The sequence below is a fragment of the Heteronotia binoei genome, chromosome 7, assembly GCF_032191835.1.
Source record: "Heteronotia binoei isolate CCM8104 ecotype False Entrance Well chromosome 7, APGP_CSIRO_Hbin_v1, whole genome shotgun sequence".
NCBI lineage: Eukaryota > Metazoa > Chordata > Lepidosauria > Squamata > Gekkonidae > Heteronotia > Heteronotia binoei.
In genome coordinates this window covers 69,543,332-69,569,863 of record NC_083229.1, presented here as the reverse complement: position 1 = coordinate 69,569,863, position 26,532 = coordinate 69,543,332, and the positions used below count along the sequence as shown (strand labels likewise).

The 26,532-nt window shown below is 42.0% G+C and overlaps 1 protein-coding gene across 3 annotated transcripts in view; it reads left to right on the top strand.

The window, feature by feature from the left end:
• SNTG1 (syntrophin gamma 1) overlaps positions 1–26,532 on the top strand; it is a 280,518-nt gene that overhangs the window by 53,278 nt on the left and 200,708 nt on the right. For all 3 annotated transcript variants that reach the window (XM_060243820.1, XM_060243821.1, XM_060243818.1), the window contains exons 5-7: positions 6,727–6,784; positions 7,748–7,791; positions 8,128–8,169. In XM_060243820.1, coding sequence (XP_060099803.1) covers positions 6,727–6,784; positions 7,748–7,791; positions 8,128–8,169 — 144 coding nt within the window. The remainder of the gene's footprint in view (positions 1–6,726; positions 6,785–7,747; positions 7,792–8,127; positions 8,170–26,532) is intronic.

Genomic DNA, 26,532 nt, shown 5'->3' with positions numbered 1-26,532 from the left:
AAGAAACTCCCACCCCTCCTGAACCCCCCTTCTTCCTAAGTATTTCTGAGCATGGGATTTTACCCAGCATAGTTCTAAGTTTATCAAAGTTTCTTATCTGAAGTCCAACCTATAAGTCTGACTACATATAGCTTTTCCCTTCCCTAAGACTGTAAATCCAAAATCACATGCACTACTGCCCAGGGTGCCCACTATTTCCACTTCTTCAATCAATTCTTCCTTGTTAGTGAGAATAAATCCAAGATAGCAGATACCCTTGTTTCCTTCTTCACTTTCTGGGAAAGGAAGTTGTCAGCAAGACGTCAGGAATCTATTTGACTTTTCATTTTTAGCAAAGTTGGACTTCCAACAGATGTCCGGGTAATTGAAATCTCCCGTGATCACTGTATCCCTTCTCTTGGAGAACTTTGCAATCTGTTGTAGGAGTATCTCATCCAAGTTCTCTGCCTGGCTTGGTGGTCTATAGCAGATCTCCATAATAATATCACTGTTATTCCTTATTCCTTTTATTTTTACCCAGAGACTCTCAACTGAGCTGCTGTGCTCAGATTCACATATTTCCTCACAAGTATATACCTCCTTCACATATACTGCTACGCCTCCGCCCTTTCTCATTTGCCTGTCCCTTTTAAATAAGTCGTATTTACTTGTAATTATATTTTGCATGAGTTTTTACAATTCAGTTTTGCAAGAGAGAATGTAATCAAAGCATCTAAAGCTGGGAATTTGAAATTCTGAACATTTGTAGCCAAAAATTCCCTGACATTTTCCTGCTCCAAACTTATTTCTTCATTTTTGCTGTGAAGATTAGAGTTGTCAGGTCCAACTCAAAAAATATCTGAGGACTTTGGAGGTGCAGCCAAGAGACTTTATCATTCCCTACAATAAATAAATAAATAAAAATACAGCAGTGCAATTCCCTGAATACAGTCTTCATTTTTCTCATCTGCCAGCAGCTGCAATTCTAATCTTCCTCTAAGCTCTTTACTCAAGACAAGGCTTTTTTCAGTTCCGTTCTTCAACTCTTAATATTTTCAATAGATTCTAAGCAATTTTGCTGGCTGATGCTTAATTCAGCAGGGGATGGCCATTTAAGAGCCAAGTGGTGAATGTAAACTGACCTTGAGTTCTCAAACCTGCTGAAATAAGGTCTAATTGCCAATAGGCCTATGGGGACTGACAAGCCTAGTGAAGATACCAGAACCGGATCTACATGTTTTTTGAGGGGGAGGGCAAAATTAAAAAATGGCATCCCCTTATGGGCCATTCTATCTTTTGCCCTCATAGAATACAATGGGCTCCATGCCGCATTTGGTGACCCCCTCCATTGGTGCCCAGGGCAAGCACCCCCCTCTGCCCCCCCTCCCCCAGATCCAGCCCTGGAAGATACTAGTTCTCTTAACATAAAGAAAGTTTCTTCCTACTGTTATTTCCTTTTGTGTAACTAAAATAATTTGGCCTAATTTGAGATCACCTACCTAAGAACAATGCAGATGTTATTAGTATCCACCAGCATATTATAAAATTAATTCTTTAATTTTCAGTGTTACAGAAAGAATCAGAAATCCAGAGGACCCCATGACTAAATCAGAGTACTCAGTGTAGCTATTGTGCCTTTTTGTTTCCAAAAACAGCAGATCCATTTGCCAAGCTAATTTTTTTTTAGCACATCTGATTTTCTGGGCCTTTATTTAGAAGACATTAACCTTGGTGTCTCTGTTTTCTTCAGTTACTAATCTACTTTTCTAGCTTTGCTTTGTCTCTACAGTACTATAGAAAGTGCTCTGGTTTGTGTTCATTTGTCATAAACAGACTTGTTTTCAGGATGAGAACAAGCTTATTTAACCCTTAGGCTAATGTAATCTCTCCTGTCACATATGAACGTTCATTGAAGTTTTTCTGTTTTAGGAGGTCTTCAACTTTATTGGTTGTAATGTCATAATTTCTGGTGCCCTCCCCACCAATGAAATCTACTCCTTGCCCACAAGTCAGAATCCATATTTTTATCCTGGTTTCAGGTTTGTAGGCAAAAGCTTCCAATTTGTTGAAGTGTCTGATTTGAAACATTACAGCAAATTTGAGGTAGGCCAAAGAAAGAAAGAAACAAAAAAATAAATCCAAACTGTGGCTCTATCTGTAAGTGGTGGCAGAGAAGGGGGGAACACCCATACACAAGAATAAGACAAGTTTACTGTGGGATCAATTTCTTATTTCTTTGGCTTCTTGCTCTCCTTCAAAATCTCCCTAGAGGGCCTCCCAGTGCCCTAACACACTCAGTGATGCTTTTATATATAGGTTCCCAGGGCTTTTTTTGAGCACGAACACACAGGAATGCAGTTCCGGCTGGTTTGGCATCAGGGAATGTGGCATAATATGCAAATTAGCCCCCTGCTAGGCTTTTTCTACACAAAAGCCCTGTGTGAAACAATGGTGATATCAGGGGTGTGTGGCCTAATATGCAGATGAGTTCCTGCTGTATCCTGCTGGATGTTATTTTTGGTCTGCATTTGACTTGATGTGACAGAGGTCTTAAATACTACCAAATATGAATTGAAAGTGCCTTAATTAATATGATTTACTCAATCAAATAGTGTGACAGACTACTCCATGTCATAAATGGCACATGATTATTCCATTGGATAGAGTAAATCAAACATTTTTAATTAGCATGCAGTCATAATGCTTTAGCTAGCAAGTGAACAGTTGCATCTCAGTGATGATTAATTTTTAGCACGCTGAATTCCACAGTTTGTGGGATAAATTATAAAACATCTGGCTTGGTTTTTTTTAAGTATTAGTTGTAGAATTCTTCACATATTAGATTTCTTCAGAGAACCCAACTCTCACTGGGAGGAAAATACTTACCTGAATATACCAGAGCTATTCAAATGGATGGTTAATTCAAATCATGTCTCAGCCTGCCCCATCCTTTTTCAGTCTGCAGGCACCTTTGGATTCCTGATACAGGATGGTGGACAGAACCACAAAATGGCTGCCTTTTGAGGTGGAGCCAACCACAAAATGTGAAGGAGTGAGGTTATACAGAACTCTAATAGTAACTGTTCAAAATTTCAGACAGAAAGATTGTTTAACAAGATTCTTTTAAAAATGAGCATATTATTTAAAAATATGTCCCTATATAAATACAGCATACTGTCAGTCATGCAGTAAAGATCCTTGTGTTGTAGTAGCCACTGCTACCATAGCAATGGTTTGTTTGTTTTTTAACTTGCATAACCAATCAGGTGTTAAGTAGTCTATCAAAAGCTTATCTGGGCAAAAGTCCTACCTGGCCTTGCCCACTTTCTATAAAACTTGGTAGGCACTAGGAAAGGTGTCAGAAGATGCCATGGACCCCCACCCCTTTAATTGATGTACTTTCCTAAGAAAGTACATTTGTGATTATTGATGTCACAATACAAGCTAGCACCAAGTTGATTGTTTATGGAAAGACCAATAAAAGTGTTTCTTAAAACAGAAATGCTGTAAAGGATTAGCACTGATATTTCTTGTTTGCTTAAAATGTATTGTGTGTGTGTTAATTCTGCTTTACTTTAAATTTAACTTTTTAAAGGCTTGTCAAACTGAATAGGTTATTTTATTTGTTATACCTTCCAGCTCTTCATAGATCACCTGTTGTTATCTTTGTTAAAATATTCCCTTTCTTCTACTTCATGTTACCTGTACATTTTTCTTATCAAGTTTCATGCATGTGGGACTGAGAACAAAGAGAATGAAAGCCAGAAAGAGAACCTTAACATTCCTTTTAATCTAACATCCAGATGACTTGATTCCTATTGTATGGGTTTTTAAAAATCTTTTCCTTGTCAGCCTGACAAGAAAATGATCACAGTATGGTCACTGTTTCAGAATTGTGCCAATGTTTTCTTTTATGATGTGTGGTTGATACAGTAATTTGTGAAGAATTTGGGGAAACCTGTCATGAGTTTGCTTTCTTATCAGCTGCATTTCATTATTCCATTCTGTTTGTGCTACCAAGAGACACCCCCCCCCAAAAAAAAATAGAGCTGACAAGGGGTGTGCACTTGATGTATACCAAGTCAGATATATACTCGAAAGGCATATCAGTATTTTTTGGAAATTTATTCAGCCAAATACAGATCAGTGATCTGCATTCAGCTACCAAAATAGCCACATGCGAATGAAAGTTGATATTATTCAGGCATGGCTAGAAAGTTGAGTTGACTCAGCGTGATAACTCTATGAGTCAACTCAGTAAACATGTAGACTTTAAATCCCTGCTGAGTTGACTCCAGCAGGACCCCCACAACCACTGTCAAATCTCTCGTATCCTCTCTCCTTGTGGATCACTTGCTTCCCTGGGTCAAACCCTGCCTTCCCAGGGTGCTACAGTCCCAACTGAGTATCCACAAGTGCTCCTGGGCACTCTCTCAACATCCAGGGGTCCACTTCCTGCTCCCCCCTTTTGCTACCATCATGAGCAAGCTTTTCCTTTTTACCTTTTTTTTAATTCTGGTCGCCCTCATGGATGATCTCCGGCGACACCTGGACCGAGGCGGTATGGCAGTATTGCTGTTGTTAGACCTTTTGGCCGCGTTCGATATGGTCGACCACCGGCTGCTGGCCCGCCGCCTCGCCGATGCAGGGATTCAGAGGCTAGCCTTGCAATGGCTTTCCTCTTTCCTGGAGGGTCGGGGACAAAGGGTGGCAATTGGGGGGGAGCTGTCCCAGAGACACTCACTCAACTGTGGGGTGCCTCAGGGAGCAGTTCTCTCCCCAATGTTATTTAACATCTACATGCGCTCCCTTGCCCAGATTGCCTGGAGATATGGGCTGGGTTGTCACCAGTACGCGGATGACACCCAGCTCTATCTATTGATGGACGGCCGGGCTGCCGATGTTCCTATAAACCTGGACCAGGCGCTGCAAGCCGTGGCAGACTGGATCAGGTCGAGTGGGCTGAAACTGAATCCAGTGAAGACAGAGGTCCTTTGTCTAGGGCGTGGTGGTCCGGTGGGAGGGATCTCCCTTCCAGCTTTTGACGGTGCGTCACTGATACCAGTGCGCAGGGTCAGGAGCTTGGGAGTGCTACTGGAGTCTTCCTTGACAATGGAGGCCCAGATAGCAGCCACTGCCAAATCCGCCTTTTTCCATCTTAGGCGGGCGAGGCAGTTGGCTCCCTTCCTGGAGAGCAATGACCTGGCAACAGTGATCCATGCAATGGTCACCTCGAGGCTAGACTACTGTAATGCCCTCTACATGGGGCTGCCCCTGTGCCGAACCCGGAAGCTGCAGCTAGTGCAGAATGCAGCAGCCAAACTGCTATTGGGCCTACCTCGGTAGGAACATGTGCGGGCTGGGCTGCGGGAACTGCATTGGCTGCCAGTTATTTACCGAGTTCGTTACAAGGTGCTGGTTATTACCTTTAAAGCCCTATATGGCCGAGGACCTGTTTACCTTAGGGACCGCCTCTCTCCATATGTTCCCCAGAGAGCACTGCGACCCAGCTCACAAAACCTTCTGGAAGTACCTGGGCCAAAGGAGGCCAAACTAAAAATAACCAGAGAACAGGCCTTCTCTATAAAAGCACCCCAATGGTGGAACCAGCTGCCGGAAGAGGTGCAGGCCCTACGGGACATTAGCCAATTCCGTAGGGCGTGCAAAACCGCCCTCTTCCGGCTAGCCTTCCAAGATGAAACCTGAAATGAACACCATGCCATCAATAACATCAACAATCGAGTTAGCAATAAGATAAGATTATTTTAGATTGATTTTAGATTTTTATATTATGTAAATTTAATGGTAAACTTTAAATGGTACAGAAATGTATAATTGTTTTATTGTTTAATATGGCTTGTGCCACACTCTGTAAGCCGCCCTGAGCCTGCCTCGGTGGGGAGGGCGGGGTATAAATAAAATTTTATTATTATTATTATTATTACCTTCTCCCCCCTGTAAAAGCACCTTTCTGGGGTGCTGGTCACAGAGCATTCACCAAGTACACCCACTACCCACAAGCCAGGGATTTAAAGTATAAATACTTGCTGAGTTGACTCACAGAGTCATGCCCCAACGGCAGCATGATGTGGCAAGTCAACTCAGCAAGCATTTAAACTTTAAATCCCTTCTCCATCATATCCTTTGGGGATAGTCCCCATAGAGTATAATAGAGCTAAATAAATCCAGGTTTCCTGAATATTTACCTGAATCCCAATACAAAATCCATATTTGGGAATATTCAGAAATACCTTCTTTTTTGTCCAATGGACCCTAATTGGAAAAAAAAATTCCCCACACCCCTGGAGCTTACTGCCTTAGAAAACTTTACTATAAAGCAGTATTGTATAGTAGAGCCAGTTTGGTGTAGTGGTTAAGTGTGCGGACTCTTATCTGAGAGAACCGGGTTTGATTCCCCACTCCTCCATTTGCACCTGCTGGCATGGCCTTGGGTCAGCCATAGCTCTGGCAGAGGTTGTCCTTGAAAGGGCAGCTGCTGTGAGAGCCCTCTCAGCCCCACCCACCTCACAGGGTGTTTGTTGTTGGGGAGGAAGTTAAAGGAGATTGTGAGCCGCTCTGAGACTCTTTGGAGTGGAGGGCGGGATATAAATCCAATATCTTCTAGACAACATTATTTCCCCCTCACCTGAAATAACGCAATCTGGAAATTAAGTAAGATCTTTAAATGCATGTAATATTTTAAAGCTCAAAATAGCTCAATGAATTATGATTATTTTCATTTCATAGGGAGGAGCAGAGCATAACATTCCAGTGGTGGTCTCCAAAATTTCCAAAGAGCAAAGAGGTATGTATCTGTGCCACATCATCCAATTGCAAGATTTAAAAAATTATCCCTTCAATTTCATGGCCACTTTTGTGGCCATGATGATGGCATAAAGGCAGGTATACATTTTGTAAATAATAATAGCATGCATAAATTTTAGTTAGGCTGATTTCATAGCTTCCTTTATTAGAGCCATGGCTCTAAATTTGAGTGGCAAGGATGTTTTACATTGACATTGTGTGCAGCATAAATGCCTTGCTGGCTAGATGTTAAGCACTCCTCGGATGTTTCCCAAGAAATGATGATTCCTTTCCTTGCAGTGTTCAGTGTATTCATTACAGAATCTTAGAGTCCAGGGTATACTCAAGATGAGGCACATGTGCTTAACAGTGGTATAAATGTTCATTTTGCTCAACGCAGAGGGTCACTTCTTTAAAACAAGTCGCTGTGGTGCTGGTTATACCACTGGGACTCAGTTTGCTCCCAGTATGTTTGGTTAATTATGGCCCTGTTATCCCCCCCTCCTTTTGTCTGTCATCCTACTTCCTACACCTTCATAGGTAGATATTGCAGTTTTTTTGGTGCTCAGGAAAAGCGATTGTCTATCCCTAATCTACTTTGTGTTGGTCTCTGTTCCAATCATGTTAAGAGCAGGGTAAGGTGATGTTGAATGTGCAGACATGTAGAAGGCAGTCTGTGGTGAACAAGAGCAGGTCTCCCAGCAGTTCTGTCCTTTGACTGGGACTAGATAGAAAACAACTGTAAAATCCTGGTCTGAGGCTCAGGTCATGAGTTTATGACTCACTTTAGGCTCAAACCTTGACATTATTAGACATAAGAACTGTAAGGCAAATATGAAAACAAATATTAAGGATGCTTTGTATTTTTGTGATTTCAGTCTGGGGTGTATACTAAAGACCATGTAGTAAATTTTCTCAGTATGTTTCCAGGAAAAAAAATTGAAATGTCACTTATTATTCACAGCGGAACTCTCAGGCTTGCTATTCATAGGAGATGCAATTCTGCAGGTAAGTCAAAGCTGCCACCTCCTTCATGCGGGCCAGGAATCCCCAGTCCTGCTGCTGCTTGGACGTTGTCATTGTTGTTTTTAAATAATAACTGTCATCTTACAGAAACCAGGAAAACCAGTCCTGATTAGGAAGTCATTATTATATCATTGTTATATTAAGTAATTGTTATGTCATTACTAATGACTACTCCTCTCATGATCTTCTGCTGACTGTGCTGGGCCTCCCTAATGTAAATAAGCCCTACTACCAATATCAGATTTATTCCTATAAATGTAAATGCACCAGTATGTGAGAAGTGTTACATTCAACATATTATTTCATCTTCCTTAACAGATCAATGGCATTAATGTAAGAAAATGCAGGCACGAAGAAGTGGTGAGTTTATAATCCTTTTTCTAAACAATTATGTTTATACTGTAAACAGACACTGCTGCACTCCTATTAGAATGTTCAGTGAGCTGCTTTGCAAGTACATCAGTCTTTTCCCTCTCAGTTTGCCAAAGGACTCAATCTTTTGATAGTATGTCCTTTTCATGAAATTGTTTAACTCACTGCAGTATTCCCCAGTATTATTTATCGTATTTGCATTTCTACCAAGTTTTATGATGCCTCCCCAGAGATGTGTTTGGGGCAGCTCACAAAGTAAAATAATACAATACATCATAAAACAGCAAAAAAATAGTAAACTAACTGTAAACCCCAGACAGGGTAAAAATAGCATAAAGTAATCAGCAGCCTAAATAATTTTAATAAACAGTCCGCAGGCTAGAAACAGTTTGCAAAAACAATTTTAAAGATGAAATCCCTCCATTAAAATGTTGAGTGAAAGGAAACATATTGGCTTGGTGCCTGAAGGAGAGTAAGAAGAAGAAGAGATTGAATTTATACTCCACCCTTCACCCAGGGTCTCAGAGCAGTTTACAATCCCCTTCCATTCTTCTCCCCACAACACACACCCTGTAAGGTAGGTGGGGCTGACAGAGCTCTTTTGAGAACATCTCTGAGAGAACTGTGGCTTGCCTAAGGTCAACCCAACAGCTGCATGTAGAGGAATGAGAAATCAAACCCAGTCTGTGCTCTTAACCACTACACCAAACTGGCTCACAGTTTATGCCTGGTGAGCCTCAAGGGTTCTTAAGGATGACATACCATCAATAAAAAAGCCCTGTCTCTAGTCACTGCCCATCTCACATCTGCATACAGGAACACAGAGAACAGGGCTTGAGAAGATGATTGTAACAAGTGGGCTTGACGGTATGGAGGAGGTGATCCTTCAAGTGCCTCAGCTACAAGTCACATATGGTCTCACAGGGTACTGTAACCAGTACTTTGAATTGTACCTGAAAACAAATGTGTGTGTAAAGGGCCATCAACTGACACATTGAGTTAACATCTTTACAATACCATGGTGAATGGTATCTTGAGATCCAGGATAATCACTCATGAAGTAGAAATCATTCAGTGTTACTAAGGCTATTTCCTTCTAAATCCAGACATAAATCCTGATTGAAATGAGTCTAGGTAATCCTAGAAAACCACCTCAAGATATGTGGCTGACACCAGTTTGAGCAGCTTGCCCAAGAATGCCACTGGACCGTACTTATTTAGACCATTTGGGTCCCCTTTAGGAGAGATCTTCAGACTCTTTCAATGTCATTAGAGCTATATATACCCTTCTGCAGAGAGGCATTTGTTATATTTTGCGCCCACAGAAGCAACCTGACCTGGCTCAATACTATTAGTCTCAATGGATGAGGTTCAAGCCTAGTCATGATGAGCTGCATATTTCCAAGGAACAAGCCTTACTAACTGAAAATAATCTATACAACTAGGACCAGACTGCATTCCATTAATATCCTGAGATTAAACTGAAGGGCTAAACTAGATGTGGTATTTTAAGTGAATTAGGCTCAGAAGGCCATTATTGGCCCAGTTTTGGAGCTGAATGTGCAGTATTCAGTGCATGGACAACTGCATAATGTACCAAATAGCTTCCTGAGGCTGTTTCAGCATGAGAAAACAAGGAAGGGGGAAATGCAGAAGTTCTTCCTTCTCTCATGCTGCAGTTCTGATCTGAATTGGGCCCTTGCAGTTCTTTAAAATAGTTCCTTGCATCTGCTATGTGGCATGGGAAAAGTAGTCCCCAAAAGCTGACTTATTTAAAAACATCATGTCAGGTTTGGCCTAAATCATTCTACACACAAAAGATTTGTAAAACGCATTTCTGAAGATCCGCAGTGTACCTGTAAATTTTCTGGGTCTACATTCTAAAGTTTCTGAGATACAAACCCTCTCAGAACCTGGAAAAGCTGTGCCAGGTAACACTGCATGAATGCAATAGTGGCAGAGAAGTGAGCTTCCTTCACTGACATCACCACCCAGATTAGGCACATAATACATTGTCAGTCATCAGTCACACTTCCTTTTTGTCCACTTGTGCTCTTTAGCCATGTGCCCAATCATTTCATTGTCCCATGTTCATTCATAAATCAGAATGTTGCAGGCTTAACAGGAAGACAAGGTCATGCTGGAGTAATTGTGTCCACAAGTACCAGAGAAGATTTGTATACTGCCTTTCCAGCTTCAGCAACAGAAGTGAGGGCCATCCCTTTCTTGGGATTGAGGTGGCTCTGGCTTGGAGATGGCCGTGATCCTGGGGCTCTATCTAGGGTTGCCAACCCCCAGTTTGGGGCACAGAGCCCCTGGTTTGGAGGCCCTCCCTAGACTTCAGGGTTATCAGAAAGTGGGGTGAGGATGCTCGCTGAGCACTCAATTATACCCTATGGAAACCAGTCCCAATAGAATATGATGGAGAATTGATAAGTGGGTATCTGGGGCTCTATGGGGACTGTTTTTTGAGGTAGAGGCACCAAATTTTCAGAATAGTATCTGGTGCCTCTCTTTAAAACACCCCCAAATTTCAAAAAGATTGGACCAGGGGGTCCACTTCTATGAGCGTCAAAAGAAGATACCCCCATTCTTCATTATTTCCAGTGAAGGGAAGACATGTAAATGGAACATGCCCCCTTTAAATGCAATGGCCAGAACTTCCTTTGGAGTTCAATTGTGCTTGTCACAGCCTTGCTCCTGGCTCCACCCCAAAGCCAGTCGCTCAAAAAGTAGAATTTTTGCTCACAAAACTCTGCAACTTAGAGGGAACATTTCCTGGCTCTCAAAGTAATTGAGCTGAATTAGTTCAGAAGAGGGGATTGCCATGTACAATTATGTGTTTATGATTAGGATGTAAGAGAACTACAACACTTTAAAAAACAGTACTTGCTAAACTTTAAGGAAAAAATAGGAAAAAGGCCTTATGGGTTCCTGTTCAAATTATGTACTTCCAAGAAAACATTATTATACAATGTTCCATAAAGACTGGAATTATTTTCCTAATCCTATTTCTTGTAACGTGCTTTGCTTTTCATTTTGTCTTATTTTACATGTGGCTCAACAACTTTCAGAGTGTGTTTTTTCTCTAAAAGCAGCTTAATTCTTGCTGCATTTTTGTTTTTGTTTTTTTGGGTATACTGAGGTTAAGATTTTTATTTATCGTATCCTCAAGCCTTGGTGTTCCAACAGGGATTAGATTACTGTTGTCAGCAGTTAAATGAATGTAGGAAATCTCTCAGTGGGTGAGCAAATAAATAAAAAATAAAAATGAAGTGTTGGTGCATTAAGAAAAGGTTCAATTTCTTTTTTTTTTAGTTTGTGCTTCCATTCTACTATGCCATTGTTTTGTGTGCAAAGCCAGTCAATCATTATATGAAATGAAAGCTGAATTACTCTGGCTTTCTTGTTAACCTGATTATACTGATTAATTTTCAATTATAATTGGCATAGCCAACTATACTTATTTTTCCCATCTGAGGAACAGGCATAGGTGTAAAGTATAGATCTGTTTACCAGTCTTTGACCATGTGTGGAAACTTTGTGGATGATGACTCTTGTATAAATCACTGAAACAATAGTTGGTATGTGTTATTTATAATGAGATACATTTTGGGGACCTGAAGAAAAACAAAACTTATTTATTTTGTATTTATTAAAATATTTCATTCCCTTATTTCTGTCTCACTCAGGATGGTTCACAACATTAGCCAAACCAAATAGATGGTTGCATTAACAACTAATACTAAGTGTCACAGGTAGGCTTGCCAACCCTCCGCTGGGGGCAGGGGATCCCCCTATCTGAGGCCCCACCCCCGCTGAGGCCCCCACCCCCGGCAGGGGACAAAATGGCGGCCATGTGCGACGCTCTAGAATTGAACTCTATGGAAACCATAGAGAGGATCCCAGAGCAGCTCAGCAGGAGTCCTCCAAAGAGCAATGCTCCAACTTCCCTTTTGTGTTAACTGCCTCTACCGGTGACACCCCAGTCAGAACACAAATCTCCAACTGCCCATCTGCAGGCATTGACTGGAGAGAGGAATGGGCTCGCCCCACCTTCTTAGCTCCACCCATTCACAGCAGCTCTCATTTGGTGCTGGGCACTTCCTTACTGGTCATCTGTGTCCCTCTCCTAAACCCACAAGTCTGCAGAGTAGGCTTAGGTGAGTAGCAGCCACGCTGCTGCACCACTGAGCTGAAGGTTCAAGGAGGTAAGGCATTCTCTTTCTTTAGTTGGGGCATACAGGCCAGGCTGCTGTTGAGTCCCCAAGTGGCTAGCGGGCCCTTGCTGGCCACCGTGGTTCTGCCATTGGGACTGAGGGTGGGGGAGAATGTATTAGGGCCCCTTGCTGGTGGCTGTTGCAGCAGAGCAGATTAGTTGGGACTCCAAGAGGCAACATGGGAGAGTGTGGGAAGGTCCTTGCCGGGTTGCTGCTGCTGCTGCTGGAAAAAGCTGGAGTCTGCAATAGCAATGCAGGCTCTGCTGCAGGCAGAGGGGTTTTTATTTTTTTAAAATTTATATTTGATTTGCCTCGATTTGCAGTTGGAGCTGGGGGCAGAGGGAAATGCAATTTAGCCCTTTGCTTGGTACTGCTGTGGGGGACTGGGAGCAAGAAGTTATGTGCTTGGGGGTGGGTGAGTGCACGGGTGGTCCGTTGGCACTACCGGGAAGAGTTGGGACTTGGTCAGCATGCAGGCTCTTCGGGCAGGCTTCACTTTGCCGTTGGGGCTTGGGGGTGGAGGATATATCGGGCTCGTTGCTTCACTGAGGCTGGGCGGCTTGGGATCTTTTATTTAGAGCTATGTGTTCACTCGTGGGTTTTAAGAAAACCGGGAAGAGTTGGGACTTGCCTGCCTCGTATGGCATTTGGATCAAGAAATTTCCCCGTCTCCTTTAAACAGGTTCCCTAGCTCCCCCCCCACACCTCAGCTCCTCCCCTTCCCACTCAGTTCCACTTCGGCACCTTTCTTCCTTCCCGAAGTCTCTCTTGCTCCTCCCAGACTCAGCTTTTCCTCCTCCTTCCTCAGCTTCCTTCCATGTGGTCTCCCAAACAAACTTTTGCTTCTTCTCTCCCAACTGCACTGTAAGTTGTAATTTTTTTTTTTAGTGTAAAGGTGGGCATGGAGGAGAGGTTTGGACCTGGACAAAACATAGGGCTCCAGCAACAGGATTTCAGGGCCAGTTTTGGATTTAAAAATAAACTAAAATCAAAGGCACAGAAGAGGATTTTCCAGAAGGAAAGACTTGCACAGTGGGGGGGGTGGAGAATAGAAAGAAGGCAGAGAAGCAAGGAGCTAAAAAACCAAGAACAGAAGCCTTTCTGCAGCATATCCTAGAAGGATGCCAGCCTCCAGGTGGGAGCTGAGGTTCCCCTGAAATTACAGCTCATCTCCAAACTACAAAGGTCAGAAGGGGACAAGAGCTATTCTGTGCTAATCTCCAGGAGAACTGAAAGGATAAGTTATTTCTCTGTTTTAGAACCAGTTTGCTATGTACAATCATGCAACGTATCAGAGCCATGAATAGTTACAAATGTTTAAAAACAGCCTGTTGTGAAGGATATTTTCCAGCTATGCAAATATGTCTGGGTTTGGTCCTTGATTGCCCACATGCCTGTTTAAAAGGTGGACATGAGACATATACAAAGAAATAGTTTTTCATCTTGGATTTGGCTGGCAGAGGTGCTAAGAGATTTCTTTATGCCAGTTATAGAATTGCTTTGGGACTGATGTTGCTGTGAATCTAGTTGTGTCTTCCTTCTTTGGCAGCCTTTAATAATTCCTAGCAGGGGTCATTTTATAGAAAAATAGGTGATGGAGCTCATCCAGGGATTGTTATGTAGCCGCACCTACTATTCAATGGACAAGGAATGTAGGTGGGGAGGAGGAAGGGGAACCATCAGAAAGGTTCAGGAGCTGTGCTCCTGTGAGCTCCTGCTGAATTCAAGGCCTGATTCCTAGACATTTGTGAACTGATTACAAAGCAAAATAACATCCAGTGGATGCTAGTTGTTCAAACCAGCAACTGGCACTGTAAAGAAGAGAGGCCGGAACGCCCTATGACAGCAGTGGCCAACAGTAGCTCTCCAGATGTTTTTTGCCTACAACTCCCATCAGCCCCAATCAGCAAGGTCAATGGCTGGGGCTGATGGGAGTTGTAGGCAAAAAAAATCTGGAGAGCTACTGTTGGCCACCCCTGCCCTATGATTCAGGGAAGGAGATATGTGAAACACAATTATACCCTCCCTTAAGTTTTCAGTTGACAGACTTAATTTGCAAAGTAAACAAATTCAGTAGTACTTTTAGTTATATATCATAGTTAAGATGCAGGCAGTTTCTGCTAGGAGAATAAAAGTATCAAAAGGCTACGTTCCACAGAAAAGAAATATAGGAGCTCCTGGTCACTGGCAGGGAATGGGGGAGTTGGGTTGCCATATCCAGATGGGAAACTTGTGGAGATTTGGGGACATAACCTGGAGAGGAAAGGCATCTCAGCAGGGTATAATGTCATACAGTCCCTCCTCTGAAGCAGCAGTTTTCTCCTGTGTGTAGTCTAAAAATGAGCTGTAATTCCAGGGGATTCCCCAGGTCCCACCTGGAGGCTGGCATCCCTAGGTTCATACAGTTTTCTGTTGTGCATTTTGCATAATGTGAAGTGTGCAGTTCAGTGCATAGAATCATTGAACCATAGAGCTGGAAGGGCCTCCAGGGTCACCTAGTCCAACCCCCTGCACAATGCAGGAAATTCAGGAAGAAGTTAACAGAATCAACATTGCATGCTTATCTTTCCTACTAAAGTCAGTGTAAAGGGCTTCACTTTTGGCAGAACTTTTATGCCATGCTCTAGACAAGGGGTGGCCAAACTTGTGTAATGTAGGAGCCATATAGAATAGATGTCAGATGTTTGAGAGCCACAAGACATGAATGTCAGATGTTTGAGAGCAGGAAGGCAGGCAGGCAGGCAATTAGCTGAGGGGAGGGAGAGGTGGAAAGAAAGCATTAAATGCATTCTTCAAGCCACTGGTTGACTAGGCTTGATTTAAAGAGAGAAATGCCTTCTCCAAGTCAGCTTTGAGAGCCACACAATATGTGTGAAGGAGTCAGATGTGGCTCATGAGCCACAGTTTAGCCACCCCTGCACTATACTGTTTTTGAATATTTTACCAAGTAATTCATTTGCATTGTTCTCCACTTCAGTAATTGTAGTCCTAATATATTGTTTATTAAAGGCTCTTGCTGTCTGATTGAATTGCTTTTCATTTTTTGTATTCTGTCCTGAGTCTCAGTGAGGAAGGTGGGCTATAAATGAAGCTGATAACAATACTAATGTTATATGTTGGATAGCCTCTACCTGTGTGTTGTATATATCTTCTTAAATTAGTTGTGGAGTATATGCAGAAAGTATTCTGTTGGCATTATTTCTTATTGTTAAAGTACAAACTGATGGCAGTATAATTTTCAAATTAACACTGCATTTTTGTGGTGGTGAGGTGTTTTTTTGGTCTGTTTTGGAGCTATGAATTATGCTTGGTGTGTATGCTGAGTGGAATGTATCTGCTGGAGTTCCCATTTGCTGCTTTAAGTCAAACTCTCTTCTTTTGTCCTGCTTTGTTTTCGGCTGAAATTTGACCTTCTTTAAAAACAAACCAATCCAGAGTGCTTTGGTTAGACTACTTAGACTACTGTAACTTGCTCTATGCTGGCCTATCCTGGACTCTGACACGGAAGCTCCCGTGGGAACAGAATGTGGCAGCACAAGTCCTGCACTGGCTTCCAGTTGAGTATCAGGTCAAATTCAAGGTTCTGGTTATGACCTTCAAGGCCTTGAGGGTCTGGGACCAACATATCTACAGGACTGCCTCCTTCACTATGTCCCTGGAAGGGACATTGTGCTCTACTGGTCAGAACTTGCTGGTGATCCCCAGCCCTAAAGAGATGCAGCTGTCCTCAACAAGGGCCAAGACAGCCCCGACTTGGAATGCTTTGTCAAAAGACACCAGGGCCCTGCGAGACCTTTCACAGTTTTGCAGGGCCTGTAAGCAGAGATGTTCCACCAAGCTTTTGCATAAGGACAGTGATGATTGCTGTACTGGCACCTCCCTCCTGTCCCCCTGTTTAGGGGGAGGGACGGTGGCTCAGTGGTAGAGCATCTGCTTGGGAAGCAGAAGGTCCCAGGTTCAATCCCCGGCATCCCCAAAAAAGGGTCCAGGCAAATGGGTGTGAAAAACCTCAGCTTGAGACGCTGGAGAGCTGCTGCCAGTCTGAGAAGACAATACTGACTTTGATGGACCAAGGGTCTGATTCAGTATAAGGCAGCTTCATATGTTCATATATATGTTCATATATGTTAGGTTATTTATTTTGGTACAAGTAAATATATGTTTTGCTATTTCGTCTATAACTCTCCCCATCAGTAAGGTTCTACAGCATCCTTGATGCTTTATGCAAAGTTTTTGTTATTTTTGCACTGGCAGGAGGCCTAAAAGTCTAGAGCAAGGGTGGCCAAACTGAGGCTCAGCAGCCTCATGTGGCTCTTTCACACATATTGTGTGGCTCCTGAAGCCCCCACTGCTGCCCCATTGGCCAGTTTGGAGAAGGCATTTCTCTCTTTAAATCATTTTTCCAAGCCAGCTGGCAGCTTGGAGAATGTATTTAAAGTTAAAGTTGCTTTCTTTCCACCTCTCCGTCCCTCCTCCCCCATCCAGGGGTCATTTGTAGAAAAAAAGGTGCGGGAGCTCAGTAGCATATCTCATTTGTGTGTGTCCCGGAATCTGTGTGCAGTGGGAAGAGAACTGCCCACTGCATGCAGACCCTGGCTGGAGATTCAGGTGCTGTGCTCCTGTGAGCTCCTATCGAATTCAAGCCCTGCCCCCATCTATTTGCCTACGTGCCTGTTTCAAACAGCTGGTGTTCATGTCTTGTGGCTCTCAAACATCTGATATTTATTCTTTGTGATTCTTAACATTAAGCAATTTTGACCACCCCTGGCCTAGAGGTAATGTAAAATGGGGAAAAAGTGGGGGTGGGAAGTTATATATGACAGTATGTTTGAAGTTTGGGGGTAGGAAGAAGTTTCTTCAGAGGAAAAGGCAGGTTTGGGAGAGTGCCCAGAATGTGATGTCAAAGGAAGCAGTGGGGTTTTAGTGGAGTGTGCTGGAAGTGACATCATTGAATGAGTGGAAGTGACATCACTTGATCGTTGACCTGGAAGTGACATCACAGGAAATGACATCACAGAAGTCTCCTGGCTCCACCCCCAAAGTATCCTGGCTCCACCCCCAAATTCCCCAGATATTTGTTGAGTTGGACTTGGCAACCCTAGTCACAGGAAATTAAGTACCTCTACAAGCATAAGCTGTTATAGAAAATTTATGTATTTCAAAGCCCTGTCTAAATAATACTGCCTAATATTGGACTTTTCTGCACACAACTTACTCCTGATTTTCTTGGGAGTCAATCCACAAGCATCAGTATCAGTATGGGAACAGTTATTCTGTATGCCTGTTTTCCCTGTGTATTTTCATAGTTTATTTATGGACTCAGTTTATTTTCTTCTCCACATGCCTTCAGTAATGAGGATTTTCAAGGGAGGGTGCTTTCATCATCAGTGGTATCCTTAATGGAGCCACAAAGCACACACCCTTTTTAAAAAGGCAGTGATACATTAATATATTACTGAGATTTTGCACCAGTAGGCTTAGGAGGTTCTCTGAAATCCCAGTTTTTGTTTTTAAGAAAATCTCTAGCTCTTTCCCTCATGGAGATATGACATTTCTTTCTTTCTTTCTTTCTTTCTTTCTTTCTTTCTTTCTTTCTTTCTTTCTTTCTTTCTTTCTTTCTTTCTTTCTTTCTTTCTTTCTTTCTTTCTTTCTTCCTTTCTTCCTTTCTTCCTTTCTTCCTTTCTTCCTTTCTTCCTTTCTTCTTTCTTTCTTTCTTTCTTTCTTTCTTTCTTTCTTTCTTTCTTTCTTTCTTTCTTTCTTTCTTTCTTTCTTTCTTTCTTTCTTCCCTCCCTCCCTCCCTCCCTCCCTCCCTCCCTCATATTTCTATTTTTTTAGTTTAAAAGACTTAACACAAAACATAATACAGTTTACAAATGAGTGCCTATAAATAAAACAGAGTGTCTATAAATACAAATGAGTGTCTATAAATAAAACAGAGAAAAAATTCTGGTTTATACAGAATTTGACATTTTGCAACTCTCATCTTATCATTTATACCCTTTTTATCTTATTTGCACAAAATTTTACTACTCCCAGTCTCTTGTAGCCAGCTATAGAAATATGTGTGGAAGAAGGTTAAGCAAGGACCCAATTATAGGTCTGCCACTTTGTTCACAATAGGCAATGTGAACAGAGACAAGTTCTTTTATCTTCTGGGTCTTCATTTCTTAGCCCAAGAACGTGTTGACCTTTTCTAATATCTGCACATTAAATGAAACTGCTGTATAGGTGCAAGCTGTTGTTTGCATTGCTGCAGTGAATGTGAGTTTTCCTCAGGTCTGTTACTTGATTGCAGGGGATTAATATAACCTGTATACTCACTGTTATATAATTAGCATCAGGTCTTTTTTTGTAGCAGGAACTCATTTGCCTATTAGGCCGCACCCCTCATGTAGCCAATCCTCCAAGACCTTAAAGGGCTCTTAGTATAGGACCTACTGTAAGCTCCAGAAGCCTAATATGCAAAGCAGTTCCTGCTACAAAAAAAGCCTCTGATTAGCATACTTTTCAACCCCTTCTACTGCATTTAAACTCTGTCTTGTATTTTCATGGAACAAATATTCTCAGCCTAGTCCTATGAAATGCTTTTACTTGTTGGCAAGGGGTATTTCTGCATTGTCGGAATTTATATTTCACAATATGAGGGAGATGTGGCCTTGCATACAGAAAACTAGTCCTTTAAAAAAAACAACAGGCAATTGTGTAATCTAGGCATTCCTTGTCATTAAACATAGATGCCAAACTAACAGTCATTGACTGATTTCAAAATAATAAAAGACTGTTTGTTGCAGTGAAAAAATAGGAAATAATATTTAGAAAAGAAAAATACAGATTGATAAGTGCATTTTGTTACTGTTTAGTTAGTTTATAGATTACCCAGCAGAGCTCAAAACTTATGCATTTTCAAAAGCCTCTTTTTCAGGGCACTTTAAAGACTCCAGGATAACTCTGAACACATGGCTCCTTTGGTTCTTCAGGAATTAGAACAGCCAACCTCTCTCCTATGGAGAAATCAGTTAGAATCCAGCTGTGTCACAAGCAAGTGCTCTCTCTTCTTTTTGAACCTTCCCCACAGCCTTAGTAACAAGAATATCAGTGCAACCTTAAACTGTTTGTACCCTTCTAAACCTTTTTATTTCAGTTGACTTAGAAGAGTCAGTTAAAGCTTATGGTGTAATGAATAATGGCATTATTGTACCAGAACTGTGTAACCATATTGCTGCAGGTAACAAATAGACATTTACCTAATAGACATTTACCTAAATGTGAGAAGCTATTCCCTGAGTTGCTTCAGAAGTAGGGAGAAACCATGACTTATTTCTTAGTGAAACCCGAATTGAGTCTGTTATGATCAAGGAATTCTGACTTGTTTCAGCAAATTCTGGCTTCAGTGCTGGAGGTGTTTCAGGTTGGAAAAATGAGCAAATTTATATGAATGACAAGTGAAAACTTGCAATACTCACTGGGGGGAATCCCTCCCCCCCCCCATGGCTGCAGATTCTCCCCTTAGTGGAGGGGCCATTCTCCCCTTAGTGGAGGAATCCCATATCTCCCATCCCATCGCTGAGGCTAGTGAAGTTCTAGGCCCCAGCCCCTACTACTCAGCCTGCAGCGGCTGCCTGTGTTCTTTGTTGCTATGCCCACATCCATAACAACTGCTGACATCCACTGAGCCCAGGACAGCATCCATCCTCTGGTCTACAGTGGTATCTGCCACCGCACCCAGACACAGAGGAGCATCCTCCTCTGCAACAGCTACCAGTGATTGCGGCCAGCAACTGCTGTAGCACTATCTGCAGCAAAGAAGGATGCTGGACATTGCTCCAGACCCAGAACAACAGCTGGCATCTTCTCTGCTGCAGCCCCTCCTCCTCCCCACCTTGTCCATTGAAGAAGATGTTATTGGATTTATATCCTGGCCTCCACTCCGAATCTCAGAGTCTCAGAGTGGTTCACAATCTCCTTTATCTTCCCCCTCCCACCACACCCTGTGTGGTGGGTGAGGCTGAGAGGGCTCTCACAGCAGCTGCCCTTTCAAGGACAACCTCTGCCAGAGCTATGGCTGATCAAAGGCCATTCCAGCAGGTGCAAGTGGAGGAGTGGGGAATCAAACCCGGTTCTCCCAGATAAGAGTCCACACACTTAATCACTATACCAAACTGGCTCTCATATAGGTGCAGCTGCATAACAATCCATGGATGAGCACCACCACCTATTTTTTTACAAAGCAACCCCTGGTGATAGCTAATACCTTAAACTGAACCCAATAACTGATGGGCAGCCAGTGAAATGCCTGCAGGATAGGAGTAATATGTGTGCTCCATCTAGCTCCCAGTAGTAGCTGAGCTGCAGTATTCTGCATCAGTAAAGAGAATTCAAACTGATTACTGATTGTGTTGTTTTCTTGTAATTTTATCATTCTATGCCAGTTCTGACTGGAAAACCTTTACCAGTTATATTCTGATCATGTAATGAGGAAAAACAAAACTGTAGAATTTTCAAGGCAAGTGACCTTCAGAGCTGGTTTGCTACTGTCTGCCTCTTCATAGCTATCCTAGACTTCCTTGGTGATCTCTCATTCAAGTAACTAACCAAGGCAGACCCTAGCTTCCAAGATCTGATAACAAAAGTATAACTTGGGTTATTGAGGTCTGGGCCAACTATAATTACCATGTTGTAATGTGTGTGTGTGTGTGTGTTGCCTGCTTGTGACCCATTTTCTGCTGTTCTTCCCAGATTGTTCAAGAAAAGTAGTTGCCTTCCCCCCCCCCCACTGAAATTGCTCACCTTGAAACAAAAAGCTTTGTTTTTTTCTTTATTTCAGTCAGGACTAAATTAACTTTCGAACAGTGTAGGAAATCTAACATCAAATTGCGTGTGTGTGTTTAAGAAACATCCAAGGCTCTGTGTACTTAATTGATTCCTAGAGTGTGTATAGATACACACACACACCCCTATAATAGTAGTAAATGCTGTCAGAAGCCCAACCTCTATGTATTTGGAAGTATTTCAGAAATAATATAAATTTGAAATATGTGTATACTAGTAATAAACAAAGTGCATGAGGATAAGTGTTGTTAATGTATTATTTAAAACAGGTAGAAAATCATATTACTAGGAGTTCAGAACATAAAAGGGAAATTGATAATGCTAAAAAGTTCTCTTCCATGGGAGATAAGAGAGTAAGTGGACAGACCATTGACAAATGCTTTCTTGGATAGGTTAGTTGCCAGGGGGGAGAGAAGCCTCTTGCTTTGTGTGCCCAGTTTAGAATATCCATCCATAGAACAAATCATCTTAAACTTAAAACAAAAGGAGGAGTGCCAGAACGGCACTTTGGTCAATAGTCATAATGGCCAACAGAAGTCTAAGGCCATTTTCCCACTGACCTTACTCCGGAGCGACGTCCCTCTTCACTGCGCAGCGTCTGTGCGGATTTCCCACCAACTGCTACGCACAACCAGGAAGTGCCACGGCTTTTGCGTCGCAGATGTAAACCGCTAAAAACCAGTTTACATCTGTGACGCAAAAGCCGCGGCTCTTCCTGATTGTGCGCAGCAGTTGGTGGAAAATCCGCACAGACGCTGCGCAGTGAAGAGGGACGTCGCTCCGGAGTAAGGTCAGTGGGAAAACGGCCTAAGAGTCTTGTTCCCCCCTCCCGCCCATGGCTTCCATTAATAGCCATACTAAATGAGGGGGAAACTGTAAACCAAGCTCCATTAACCTGAATCTATAACTGTGCACTTTATTTTTGTTTTAGAAACTAAGACATATTATCCCTGTGTAAAGAAGAATCCATTCTTCTGTTATCTGAGCTCAAGTAAAAATATGGTGATCCTTTGATGTAGGTGACAGAGGTAAAGCCTGAATGTTGTTAAGGTCTCATTTTCTGTCAATACCTTTTTCCTTTACAAAATGATTATTTTTAATGGTATCTTGCCCTGTTTCTGGCCTAACCCGTGCTCTTCAACCATTTTGGTATGTGTCCGTTTACACAGAGATCTCAGTACTATCATATGTCAATCTCTCATCACAAATTCCATATGAATATAAAGAGTCACAGTATTTCTACTTGCCAGGGTATAGAATCTGCTGAGCATGTAATAGCAGGGCAGCACATTAGGTGATGAATCCATTCTCCAAATGAACATATGAACATATATGAACATATGAAGCTGCTTTATACTGAATCAGACCCTCGGTCCATCAAAGTCAGTATTGTCTACTCAGACTGGCAGCGGCTCTCCAGGGTCTCAAGCTGAGGTTTTTCACACCAATTTGCCTGAACCCTTTCCAGTTGGAGATGCCAGAGATTGAACCTGGGACCTTCTGCTTCCCAAGCAGATGCTCTACCACTGAACCACCGCCCCTCCCCTAACAGTGTTGTTAGAAACCAGTTTGGTGTAGTGGTTAAGTGTGCGGACTCTTATCTGGGAGAACCGGGTTTGATTCCCCACTCCTCCACTTGCACCTGCTAGCATGGCCTTGGGTCAGCCATAGCTCTGGCAGAGGTTGTCCTTGAAAGGGCAGCTGCTGTGAGAGCCCTCTCCAGCCCCACCCACCTCACAGGGTGTCTGTTGTGAGGGGAGAAGACATAGGAGATTGTAAGCCACTCTGAGTCTCTGATTCAGGTAGAAGGGCGGGATATAAATCTGCAATTCTTCTTCTTCTAAAATCACTTTGACCACTAACAGATGGCCGGCTCAGGATGGCATCAATCTGACCCATAAGTGAGCCAGCCAGAAAAGAAGTGTTCTGGAGTGTCCCAATGGCCCACAGAAGAGGGATGGGCTGTGGGTGCCCAGGGAGTGTGGAGCCCTCATAAGCTCCATCCTCAGTTCCCCGGGCACTCTTCGTGCACTTCCCAGCCATCCAGAAAGCCGGGGAGGTGCCCCAGTGAAAAGGCACCACTTTTTGAGCTAGCTCCTGGTAAGTTGGGGATGTCTCGGAGGCGAGGGCAGCAGGCAGATGTGCATGTGTAGACATGCTTTTTAGATCCACCTGCCTGCCATCCCCTGGCAGATCAAATAAACTCAAATTAGATTATCTTCTGTCAGATAGGAACCACCAGACAACAAGACAGGTGGCTAGGTTCTGTTCCCAGGTTTATAAAGAATACAAAAAGCAAGACAAATAGGCCAAACTGTAAATCTTTTAACAAATTTTAAAGTGACTTTTTAAAAGGGTTAAATATAAAATTCCCAGGATGGACCGTCTGTAAGCAGCCCCTGTGATACAAAAATTATTGTATCAATTGGTCTAAGATGAGTAGGTTTCCACATAAAAGAATTATATATATATATATATATATATATATATATATATATATATATATATATATATATATATATATATATATATATATATATATATATATATATATATTTCCGTGGGATAGACATCAGACACATCTATAATACAGTGTGTTCAACACATGGAAGAGATGAGGTTACAGTGATCATAGCTCTCTTTATTAGGTTACAGAATGGTAACTAGTAGCTAAAGAAGACTGCTTTACTAGGTCAATGGGGCCAACTATATACAGTTCAAGGTTCCCGCACTTGGATGCCATTGGATCATTCAAACTAGCAGGGGGTCCATGATTGGAGCAGGGCAGCAGGGAACCTACTGCCCATTGTTCCTGACTCTCCAAGCTCAGTCCTCAAGGCTCCAATGAGCTAGGCAGGAGCACTAGAGAAACAAATCATCAGTCCAGATACACAACATTAATAAACTGTACTGCTAGTATAGCTTCTATAGCTTAATCCAACTAAAATTAAGCAATATTGCGACATATTAGAATTTATAATTTTAGTATTGGAGTAGATTCATTTGACTGTTCATTGTGGTCATTTGTGACTAGAAATGTGTGAGCAGTTGGTGGTTAATGATTTTTCCCAGAACCCTACATTTCCAATTGATTATGGAGGTACATTGCCTCACTACATAGATGGATACTACCAATATCTGGTTCTCAACAGTTTAGAGGCAATCAAAATGGTTAAAACAGACCTCTTAATCCAACATGATAACTGGAGCAGTGACCTTTTTTTTTTCTGTATGACTACTTCTGTGTCAAGTATTTCACATTTATGAAAAACTAAGTATGAACAGGGCTTCAAGTTTCAAGAATAAACTCTACTCATTGACAGAATGCAGGATATCTAAAGAGAATGAAAACTATTACTGACTGATTGCACATTTTATGTGGATGCAAATATCAAAGAAGCTTTTAAAAATATATCAGGCTAAAAACGATGAAACACTTCACAAAATAGTAGATACGATTCTTCATCACAGCAAAATATAGTTAAGTCAGCACTGTTACCGATTCCTCACTAGCCTTGTCCTGGTCTCATGCTCCTTTTCTCTGCAGTACTTCAGTCAGATTTTGCACAAGCTGCTGTGGGGCTGCAACTCACCGCACCTCTTTCTCACAGCTAGCAGAAACTGGTTTTCAGAGAATCTTGCTTGCCATGGGAAAGAGGCAGGGCAAATCACAGCGCCACAGCAGCTTGTGCTAAATTGGACAGAAGCACCACAGAGAAAGAGGAATGTGAGACCGGAACGAGACTAGTGGGGAATCAGTCTGTGACAACAGTTTTTCTAAGTACAGTGTGATTCTTATACAATACATGATTCTGTAGTCACATTAAGAAAAACTTAATTATCATTTATCCTTTAGTAGTTTGATTCATAATAATTTACATAATGAAATAACTCTCCTGTTAAAGAACATTAAATGTCATGTTGCTACACTTATATTGGGTTGTCTTTCACAGGGTCAAAAGTGTTCCCAGCTCTCCCCTTCCCCCAACCAGCCAATCTGACCCCGGATACATTTATTCTGAGGAGGCACATGGAATAGCAGTTATGTGGGTCAGGAGGCTGCAGTGGAAAAGTGGAAAAGAATGAAATCATTTCCTTCTTCTACTTGTATGAGTGGGGCTCTTCTGATGGAAGAGGAAGAAGCCATTTAATTCATCTGCCTATTACGCCATATGAGTCCCATGACACTGGGAATAAACTTTCCTCAGGTTGAAAATGAGGGCTGGTAGGAGGGGAAAGACAAATTAGAGTGATGATCCTTGTGCGGTTCTCAGATGGTTCTTGTGCTAGAGAATGAGACCCATAACATTAGAAATATGTTTTAATTCTCAATGTAGAAAAAATTTCAATGCATTTCCTTCCCCTTTTTGTATTTCTCCCCTCATTCCCTTCCCCCAACTCCTAATTTTTTCCCTTATGAAACTTAATAAAACTTGAAAACTTAAAAAAAATATATCTTTTAATTCTTCAGCCAGTTCATGCCTATCTCTTTCCAAGGCATTCTGAATACTGTATGAGGCTGACTTCAGGGGCCCTCCAGCTGACTTGGGCCCCAAGAATTTTTCTCCCACCCACTCCCAGAGGCCCTGTTCAAGAGGAAATAATGACTATAATGTGTTCATCTGTAAAAGCATTGCTAAAATAAAAGTTACATCTTGAATGTTAATTAACTTCTGGCAAGCATGGATTTCTCTGGGATGATTGCCTAGTTAGGAATATGAAGTAGAGTAAAGTAAAAACTGCTGTGAAGCAAAATTAAATATTGACTGTGATAAGCATGATCATTTCCAGTGAATGCAAGATATCATTCTTATGCCTCTGTGGACATTCTGGACAGTGTAGACCAATTATATTCCAGTTTCTTTTTCAGTATGGATCTAGAATGCTGACTTCAACATTTTTGTTTTATTTATTCATCCACATATATAAAATCTTCCTTCTTGCCAAAGACATTTGGAGATATATTTGAAGAGAACCTCCTTCATAAGTATTTGTTCTTGAAAGTAAACTTATATGACCAGTGCTCATTGTATACATGAAATGGGAACAGTTGCTAAGAGATAACTCCATTATGTGTCAGCTGTCGGGAACAGTTTTGTATATTCTGGTTAACATCATCCATAACATGATCAATGGAGGCATGAGTTTCCTCTATACATGAATTCTAATCAGTCTGATTTACTTTTAAAATAGGCAGATAGGTATTAATTTTCATTTTATCAAAGTACAGACATTGTAAAATCTGTGAGCTGATTTTAGACTGCCAAAGCTTTTGTTTCAGCCCAAACTGAGGTGATTTAGC